Below are 10,921 nucleotides of genomic sequence, written 5' to 3' on the forward strand. Positions count from 1 at the left end.
GCCTTGTGCAGACATCACGGCTCAGAATGGCTTGAATTTGATCAACTCATACATAAAGCTTTCTTAATATATTTTTTAAAGCAGCATTTGTGTATAGTTAAGTTCTCTTTTAAGGTAAAGTCCACACTAAACAATGTACAATGAACGTTGAAACCAGCTAGTTTGACACTAAAGCTGTATCAATATTTGGTTACACCACAGAGACGTGAGGTTCATCTTAGTTACAGTGGCGTAAAGTCAACCAACCAGAATATTGTCAGGAATCCAATCTGTAAAAAGCACAATTCTTGACGCAGTGTTTATTATTATCATCATTATTATATTAATTGCTACAAGGCTAAAGCTAAGCTGGGCTCGTATAACAAAGACACATGGCTAGTAAAGGCTAACCTAGCTCATTAATGGTATTGTCTCCTTTCCCTGCATGTTGCATTTAACGTGAGACCCAAACTGGCCTGGATGAGTGTATGTCTTTCCTACTTCTGGAGGGATTGTGCTTTGTTAAACTGACCCACCCAACTGCTGTTTTGTTAGCGTCTGAAGATGGCTGCTTGCTTCGGTGACCACGCCGTCTTGAGCGACCTCCGCTCCACGTCCGCTGCTCCTTGTCCTCCGACGACATCCTCGTCGGGCCAACGTTAAAACTAGTCTAAGTTTGAATGTACACATAGCTGGTGCAACCCAGTGCTGGAATGTACCATGGGAGGATTAGACTTTTTTCCATGTTAAAGTGTAATCATCAATGAATCGATACATCTAAAAAAAAACTACTATAAACTGATGAATTAAATCAGCTTTAAAACTAATATCAAATTATATAAATTGGGTACGTAGTCATGATTGTAGTCAATGGAATTGTACTTGTTATTCCACATACCTGTGTCTCTATCATACATCTCAGTGTACTGGTGTTTGTTTTTAAAGAGTTATCTAAGAATGTGTTTGTGTGTCACCCATGGCCTACCAAAGTAGAGGCAGCATCAGTGACATCACCAAGTGGTTTGTGGACTGGGAGACGGGAGTTTGCATTTTGGCCATCTTGGTATTTTGGAGCCAGAATTGAACATGTTTGGACGAGAGGATGGAGCTGGGGTGGCCAAGCTCCACCCTCACACACACACACACACACACACACACACACACACACACACACACACACACACACACACACAAAACTGTTGCGTTTGGTTTCAATGGAGCTGTGCTAAGCTAAACGCTAAAAGGGAAAGTTGCTAATTTACAACCCTTCTGAAGTAAGTCATCCAGCGGAGATTTACCGGCAGATAAACGCAGACCTCCGGGTACTGGACATATTCATTTGCATGTACAGCAGAACAGAAAATCTGTAAACGTTCCCTTAAGTTACCAGGTAACCCTAGCGGTAGCTAGCTAGCTTCGTTGGCAGAACAAGATATACACACATTGGCCCTCGTACGACCTAAAACAGGCGTAGGACGGGCGTATGCCGATTCCTACGCAAAGCAAGGCATTTATCAATTTAAACGTGAGCGTAGGCTGCGATAAAATCTCACGTCTGGTCTGAACTTGTGTACGCAAGTTTTGGAGTCAGTGTGGACTGGCGGTGCAGCATATAATCAGTTTAACAGGAGAAGGAGAAGTCATCAGTTGATCGCTTATCAGCAATGGCAGATCTGGCTCTTTTAGAAGACCTTTATGCGCCGATACAATAGTGTACACGTACGCGCACGGGCCACGGTGGAGCGCTCCATCGGATTGATTAAGGGCAGATGGCTTGCATCAGCGGGGGGGCGGGGCTATTATACAGGGCAGAAGAAGCCTGCAACATTGTTTTAGCCTGTGGGGTTCTGCACAACATCGCGCAGGAAAACAGGGTGCCATAAATGTAGAGATGGAGCCAGATGACCCGATGCCCAGAGAGCAGTGGCCAGCACAGCCCCAAATGGGGCTATACGAAGGGGACAGGATATTATTCCTCGCTTTTAAAAGGTATAGTGTTATGTTTGGCAATGATATTCAATACAGGAAACATGACGATGCACAACATTTTTATTTTTTCTTCAGGTGTTCGTTTCTCTTTTAAAGTGTCGTTAATGGCCACAAGTGAACGATTTATTTCTGCCATTGACTGAGTTATTTCGGCTTGTTTTTCCAGCCCCTCTGCTGTCAGGAGACAGGGTCGGGGTGGTGGTCCAGCACGGGGGGGCGGAGGACACGCGCTCTCCCTCACAGCTGTTGCCTGGTTCTGACTCATGAAAAAAACACGAGTAAAATAAAAGACACTGCATAAACTCCGCTACTGTGTGTTTATTTAAATATAGGTACACCATGTAGGCCTAAGAGATTGCAATATAAGCCTGTATATTACTATTAGGATTATAGCATACATATGTCAAGGATGTATAAATTAAATAAACTTCAGCTGGAGTCCAATTTACCACGGCAACACTGTTGACTGCATCAGTGATCTCTTTCCATTCCGCATTCTTTCTACAGCCTTTAATAACAGTTTTCAGGCTGCCAAATAATACACGTTGGTGCAAATGAACCTGAGATATCAGGGTTTCAATCTCCACCTCTGAAAAGTGCCGCTTCTTAGCCGGTTTACGTCTCGCCATGTCGTAAATTGTAGGGGTGAGGCCTCAAAACCCAGAATATATTGGGACATGATATTTAAATTACGACTCGTTTCCAGCCGCTGCATTTAATAATGTACGACCATTTTTACGTTCTGATTGGTGTGATACGAAGGTTTCATGAATCACACGTGAAGCCTGTCATAAGATGATTTCTGCGCTGGTTTCTACGTTAGGTTGATAAATGAAGGCCACTGAGAGGGTCAAAGTTTAAGATGAAAACACGGACAGAATCAGAAAGAACAGTGTGTGTCCGAGGTGAGAGGGATCGGCTACAATCTTTCCTGCCCGCCTCAAAATCAAATGTTTAACCAAATGGACCTTGATAAGGCAGCCGCCAAAATCAACATCAAAGTCCTCAAAGGATGCCATGGGTCCATGTCGCAGAAGATCTTTCAGGGTCACTAACAGCTGCATTCAACCCTCCAGCACTCTAAAGACAACGTTTTAAAAGTCTGCTCAGAGTTCCTGCCTGTCTCAATACAAATATAATATAAAGTGTAGTATTCCTTCAGGTTCAACACAAACACAGTGTCTTTATTGCTGCAGACATGCTGGCTGGCAGTGTGCTGCTGCTGCTCTCTGTTCTCTGTTGACATGTGCCTAATCTGTAACCCCTTACCCAGAATAACTAACCAGGGTGTCCTGCTTACATGGATATTTCAAAAAAACAAATAACTGATAAGATTACAAAAGTATATGTGCATGTGCCCCCACTGTGTGGGTTAGAGTGTGTTTGTGGAGTTTTTGTGTAGTGTGAACACACTGGCTACATGCCATCAACTTGATTAGAGTCAACTAGGCAGTCCTATAGACCTGGACCCCATATCTCAACCTCCTGTGCTGCTCCGTCGCTGTGTGAATGTGAGTGATGTTTATCTGACGAGCAGGTGGCACCGTGTATGGCAGTCGTGCTGTATTCCCTCCTCCCAGATGATTCCTGCCTGTTAGTTAGAGCTCCTCTGATTGGACTGAGAGTAAAAATGTTGCTCGATGGTGTTTTAAGCCCCCAATGTCGACTTGAAGGCAGCGCTGCAACCGTTGACTTGAAGGCAGCGCTGCCTGTTGGGAGCTTAAAACACCAAAAATGTCTCAAAAGCACTACATCCTATACCATAATAGTGTCAATTACTGAATGAACAGCTACCTACACCTGAACTATAGTTGCCTAACACATACAATTTCAGTTGTACATCATTTACAAATGCATGAGTGAACAACACATTATATATATTTCACATGATGGCCTCCTGAGGTTTGCTCTTTGAAGATAAGCTGCAGGGGGTGAACTACGGGGGAGTTCGGCCGCCCTTAAAAAGACATGGGCTCCCCTGAAAACGTGATTTCTGAAATTTTGGAGGGGTCTCTAAAAGTATTAACAGTGTGTCATTTTGACGTGCAATTTCAGTTTTGTGTAATGTGATCATCGTGGATTATTATGTGTAAAATTGCAAAAATATCATTAATTCATGCATGACGGCGATTTAAACCTAATTCACTTCAATAAAGATAACTATACATGCTATTCTTGTCATGAGCATCAAGGCGTGGCGGCGCTTCGGTGCAAATTCAACTCATGTTTAGTACATGTTAACTCACAGATTCGTAGAAAAAATATAAATGTTGGAGGCCATTAATCGGCGTGCAAAGTCCTTGAAATCCATTCTGCAGTTAGCATCATACAGCCATGGCAAAAAGAAAACAAGGCAGTTTAATTGATTTTGGTTTTACTAAAAAATTGTGTAGCGATGACGTTAATAGCACGACCGATTCACCTGCTGCAAGCCCTGTTGGCACACCTACCGCCGGGGTGACAATGCAAGAAGAAGCTGAAGAAATAATGTCCTCTCTCGCTGAAGATGGAGGTTGTAACAGCTCGTCAGAGGCCGGTCACGATCCTAACCCCTCTTGTTCCTCTCTCCCGTTAAACTGGAAGAGCCCATATACATGGCTGTTTGTTAACCCTTGTGTCGTCTTTAACCCTTGAAAGAGATTATCTATTGATTGATGGAATAGCTGACAGTATAATATTTGCAATCTTCGCATCTTGAGCAAAGTCACACTTGGCCATTGGCTGCATCCTTTGGTTTTATTCAGAATAGATGCAAGTAACAGCTGCATGTTTTTCACTTCACCTTTTCACATTTTAATAGCAAAGTTCTTGTTGTTTATTTTCAGGCTGCAACTCCCAACACACTGTTGTTTGCAGAGTAAAGTTGAAGCTCAAACGGAACATGTTAGAGACCGTTTCCCCTGCAGGGAGATCACGGACTAAAAACCTAAGTGTTGCTCCTCCAAAACGCCTCAGGCAAAACTGCAACTACAGTCTGCAAACACTGTGGACACACAGCATGTGCCTTGAAATAATGGGACGTAGCCTCACACTTCTATAGCCTTAGTTATGTGAAAGAACAACACAAGAAAAATGGCTTAGAAAGAGATATTAAACATATTTACAGTTTCTAAGACTTATAGATTTGCTAGATTAGAAGGTAGTCTATGAGCTATCATTGATTCAAAAATAATACTATTTATTTGTCTATAAAGCCTTTTGTAAAAGAAGTCACTTTAAATGTTGGTACCTGCCCATGTTTGGACATGAGCAGGGCGGATGGAGACTTCCGTAGAATTTGCCATAGATTTTAAACAACTTAAAATATCTTTAATTTTTTCAATTTGTTTAAATCTTACAATCTTGTCCCATCATGTCCGAACCAAAATGACTCATTCCTTGTAATGGTGCTCTTATGTAGACCATGTTCAAGAAATGAAGCTGGGATGCAGCTGACATTTCCTTTAATTAAGCTTGCTGTTTTAATAGCACCAGAAAAAGATTGACAGGATAAAAAGTGTGTTTCAGTTGCACTGCTCTGGTTAAAGTCTCTGTTTGTTCTTTACTTTGGCAGCTCTGCAGTTCTGTCTTCATGCTACGCCTCTTCAGTTTCTTATCACATTTATCCTTTATCCCTCCTCTTGTTTTGCACTCCACCCCCTATCCAGGTCTACATAACCCTGTCTCCATCCTCTACCTCTCTATTTTGCACCATGAAGGGATTTCACATTGTGGTGCTGCTGTCCTCGGCCGTGCTGCTGGTCAGCGCTGCTCCGGCTCTGGAGCTGGTGACATGCAGCAAAGAGAGTGGAGCTGCGGCTGCACGGCTGACTATGCATCGCATCAACGAGAACCATGGCCACGGCTACAAGTTCAGACTCCAAGAGATCCAAGGCAACAAAGTGGAAACGGTATGGAAACCAGAAAAGAGCAGTGACTGAGCACATTTTCTCTGCTAATTCAGCCTGGTCTCACAGAATTCCGTGAAATGATCACAAACTGTTAACACCGCATTACATGGTGGTGGCACGGAATGTGGGAAAATTCTGTGTGGCCACCACGGAAAACAATGGCAATGTAAAGTCAATGAGAAGATGATGTAGCATTGAGAGCGACTACGGTAGCGAGTAGTATGAAAGGCCGAAAATCCGCATAGGGAGGTTGGTTGGGCTGGTGGATGGGTCAAACACAGGACTTTCACCCAGGAGACTGGGGATCGTGTCCCGCGTGTCACGTTTCCTAAACCCACCGTCGCTTTCTTCTTTTACTAAACCCAACCGTCCCATTCTTTTTTTCCTAAACCCAACCGTGCCATTGTTGGCCGTGTTCATTTCACGGAATTCTTCCGTGGGCTCATCACGGAATTTTCGGCGATTCAGTGAAACTGCCACAGATTTTGAGTTAAGGGGCTGTGTTCATTTCATGGAATTCTGTGAGATCAGGTTGGCTAATTAGTCCAACTAAGTATTTCCATTTTGGAAGACTTTATTCATATTCTTAAAATACAGCTCACAGGGAAATATTTGTGTTTGTGAATGATATGTAAAATGTCAAATTAAATATAGTATTAGTAGTATGAATATACAGTAGTATGAGTATAATATATAATACAAAATAGTATAATATATTTCAAATATATAATTGAAATGGGTAATCAAAAAACAACAACCAGAAAACAAGTCATATCTCTGTGTTTGTCTTATTTTGTTTTGTACTGTTTGTCCGCCGTGCACATGCACAGCCTGGACTGCACGCTGAGACAAAGCAAAAGTTATTTAAGCAAATTTGAAATAAAGGTAAATTCTAAGGAATTCGAACAAACATGTAGCAAAAGTGCCGTTAATCAGAGATAAAACCAGGTTCAGGTTCATCAGTGATGACAAACAAATTGACATTTAAATTAAACCGCAGGTGAAATATTTTGCCCTCACCGATGTGTTTTAAGCAGGGCGTTTAGGCAGTTATCCTGCCATGCATACAAATGCAGATTTTCCCAATTTGTAATTTTATCAACAGTTTAAGAGAAGAGAATAATGCTCATGTCCCGAGTTGACTCTTTGATTCAACACACTGATGTTGTACAGCGACATCTAGTGGCCACTGTCCGCAAAGCAGCTTTATAAGTTAATACCATAGACAGTAAAATAATGGACACAGCGACGCCGTAGACTTCGACGGAGACCAGTGAAGTCAATTAGAAGCACTTTTCCGGTGATGGCTGAGCGTACTGTGCAACCTTAAACTGAGCTTGAAGATGTAGATGTGACGTGAGCAACCTGTCTGAAAGTTGTAAGTCTTCTGGTAGCTGTGCCAAGAGAAATCTCAATCATTCCCAATCTAGCAGAGACGGAGAGCGTAGGTATATGTAAGGAGATAACATGGACACAGGCTAATTATTGCTAAGTAAAATGATAGTTAATATTAGTAATTCAACTTAAACAGCTAATGTGAGTCAAAACTGCCTGCGAGCTTCTCCTGTACTATACGGTAATTTCTCTACTATGCGACAGTAAGTCCCATGGTTATGACACAATCGTTAGCCTATTTTTACAAAAACTGCTGCTACGGAGCCATAACGTGAGCTACAAGGTAATGGAGCCTTTTATACATTGTCGTGTTTCTTTAGAAATAAACAATGGACAAACAGAGTCTTTAAAAGCTTCAGATGTAAAGTTATTCGCTGTCAAAGTGACGTCAAAATGAATGGGAGCCAATGGAATGCTAACGGCAGGTGATGGCTTGTTAGCCTAAGAGTCTCCCCATAGGAGGTACGCTTTCTGGATGCTCGCTCATCCCCATGGTTAATACCCGTAACCATGATTTTCCACCATACCACCCCGGGAGCGTCTCAGAAGCGGAGCGTCTTGCTAACCAACTTGCAGATTATATTGTCTCTACAAGAACTTTACAGAACAATCAGGTGTTTATTAAGCTAGTATCTATCTTCCACTCCAAGCACTCCTACAGTTAAACTCCATGCCTTCTCTTTTCTGGCGTTGTCTTTATAACGAAGATCTGTGATGTCGTATTATGTTGTAGCAGCAGCAGCCTTCCTGTAGAAATGCAATCCCGTTACAGGTGACTGCCACCCAGTGTACAAAAATAATATGACATCTGAATAAACACAAAGGCAATCAGACATGGCAATGTGGTCAGGCTTTACTGCTACTACAGGTTTCTTTTCAGTAAACAATTGTCAGCATTTAAATGTAATAAAGTCATTTCCAGATGCCTCATTTTATTATCTGGTCTTAAATCGGGCAGAAGAACCATATGTTTACATGATTTCAGCTTTGCCTGAGAGGACATGTTGATTGCAGCAGGGAGGTGTGGGGAAATTAAAACAGGCTAATCATAACGCCTCAATAAATGTGATTACACTCTTACTCTGTTGTTTGCAGGTGGACGGAGGCTGTAACCTCGAGCTGCAGTTGAACCTTCTGGAGACAGTGTGCCATGTCATCAACCCCAAACACTTTGAGGACTGTGAGATCCGTGAAGAGGCTGAGCGGGTAAATGCTAAACAAATGTTTGCTTAATCCATTTCTTTTATACAGTCAGAGCCCATTACTTAAGTTGTTATACGCTGCTGACATGATCAAACTGAGCTTTTATGAAGACAAAAGTGGATACAGACGTGAGGAATCAGCAGAGAGAATGGGGAGACACTAAAGGCTTTTTATGCTTCTGCGTAGAATCGACGGCGTACCCCTGCAGACCCCTCTGCGTCTACGCCGGACCCTACGCCGTAGGCTGACATGCACCTCTCGAAAAATGTAACTACACGTCACAGCGACGCACATCGCTCGGCCGTGGCTTGGTAGCGTTGCATTTCCCCCGACTCATTTCCTGGTTCTCCTTCTCCATAAACAACATGAAATCAAGGAGAGGGTTAACTTCTCCTGCTTCCCACCGTGGTCAGAAAAACAGGGGAAACACTTTGTTTCTCTCACTACGACTCTAGAGTCGGTACTCGCTCCGAAGCTAATCGCCGTCACTCTCTCACTTCTCCCTCGCTCTACACACTCCCCACACACACACACACACACACACACACACACACATGCCAGCTCGACGCACACACCAGCGCATAAGTATAAACATCAAGCCGCTTACGTAGGCTACGGCGAAAGCTCTGCGTGGAGCCTGTGCACAACCATAAAACGACCTTAAGCTTCTGATATGTCCACCATTACGTGTTTTAGTTTAACTTACAGACATATAGTTAGCCTAAAACTGACATTGGGATATCTGACTTGGTAAGAACATGCTTGCAGCAAATGTAACATCGGACATAACGTTAGATTAGTGTCAGGATCCCCATTGTCCCTGCTGATTCTTCACATCTGTTTCCACTTTTTTTTCTGTTTCCACGTCTTCATAAAAGCTCAGTTTTTTAGGTCGGCAGCTTATAAAAAAGTTCTGGGCTCTTTACATTGTTGGTATTGCATCCCACCACACAGCAGCTTTTAGGCATGTTTCTGTTTGCTAGCAGACAGAATTGACGACAAGGAAACCTTCACGCAATAGACCTTTTTTTCACAGCAGACATGTTGACATGTCATAGTAGGAAAAGCACAGGTGTATTCAAAACCATTAATGATGGCTGCATTCCACTTAGGAGAGGCCCTGGTGTTGTTCATGCTGACTCACTGAAATAGCTTACTGGGACACTTGATGGAATTGAGCCATCGTTAAGGTTATCAATCTCAGCTGTGCTTTTCCTACTATGACAAGTCAAAATGTCTGCTGTGAACAAGGTCCATACAAGTCAATGGAGAACGGAGAGTTGTTTTCACCCCGGTGGGCGTGGCGTTCAGAGTATAACGTGATGTGCTCTGTCTCTATCTGCCCTGTGTCACATTCATCTACAGCCAGATGGTAGACAAACTGATTTTAACATCTTGTCTGTAATGGAGAAGAAGTGAGGTGTCTACAGTGAAATGTTGTCTGTCTCTGTTTCTCTGTAGGCAGTGATGGCTAACTGCACCATAAAGATGAGCGTTAGAAATACTGACGCCAACGTCACCAAGTATGAGTGTGACACGCGACAAGGTGGGCTTCTCTGTCATGTATCAGACTTTATTGCCAAACAGAACATTGAACATGGACACTTTTGCAGAAACCCTGGACCTTGGATGGGGTTTTTCTTTTTGTCACATCCAGTGTACCTTTTTACAATCATTCATTTCTACGATATCTGCACCTGGCATCTGTAGCATGGTTAAGGTTAAGATGTTGGCACATGGCAAATGATTACTGCTTACTTTACTGATGGCCTGGGGAGGACTGCAGACAAAGTGTGATATGACTGCAGCAGAGGTCCGACCAAAAATCTGAGCACTGTGCTGACAGCTCCCTCCCAGACAACACCTCGGTCTAACAGAGATCTTCATCAGGCATGGTCAAAAATATGGTTAAAGCAGCCAATGACATACTTGGATGTTTTGTTAGATGGAGGCTTTTAGAATAAATCTGATCTTTTTGTTGAGCTGACAACATGAGTCTATCAAACTAATATTTCCTCTACGGCCCGCCCTACTCCTGGGGGAAGAAAGCTTGTTTGCAGTGTCTCAAACCATACCTGGCTGCTCTTGATGCAAATTAGACTAACTGTGGTTAGGTGTATTTACACCAAGCATTAATATATACAGTATATATATATATATATATATATATATATGCTCTGGTGTACAGTAAGAGCAATGTTCTGTACAGGGATGTCATGATTTAAATAATTAGCACTAAACTGTGGAAGCGTCACAGAGCAGGCTCTCTCATAACAAGAACTGTGTGTGTGTGTGTGTGTGTGCGTGTGTGCGTGTGTGTGCGTGCGTGCGTGCGTGCGTAGTAAAGACCAACCTGGAAATGGTGACGATTTGCCCTGATGTCCCACGCTGGACCCACTGAACAGCACTGAAGGTCTGAAGTCTGTAATGAAGCTGTGAGCAAATTCAACCAGAACACCACCAAC

The 10,921-nt window shown here is 42.9% G+C and overlaps 1 protein-coding gene across 1 annotated transcript; it reads left to right on the forward strand.

Moving 5' to 3' along the window:
• Nucleotides 1-5,597: 5,597 nt before the first annotated feature.
• Nucleotides 5,598-10,919, forward strand: LOC116058724 (alpha-2-HS-glycoprotein-like). The gene is made up of 4 exons (XM_036006845.1): nucleotides 5,598-5,858; nucleotides 8,349-8,459; nucleotides 9,918-10,002; nucleotides 10,799-10,919. The coding sequence occupies exons 1-4, from the start codon at nucleotides 5,661-5,663 to the stop codon at nucleotides 10,855-10,857; spliced, it is 453 nt and encodes a 150-aa protein (XP_035862738.1). The 5' UTR covers nucleotides 5,598-5,660; the 3' UTR covers nucleotides 10,858-10,919.
• Nucleotides 10,920-10,921: the final 2 nt, after the last annotated feature.

This window comes from Sander lucioperca, chromosome 11 (assembly GCF_008315115.2).
Source record: "Sander lucioperca isolate FBNREF2018 chromosome 11, SLUC_FBN_1.2, whole genome shotgun sequence".
Lineage (NCBI taxonomy): Eukaryota > Metazoa > Chordata > Actinopteri > Perciformes > Percidae > Sander > Sander lucioperca.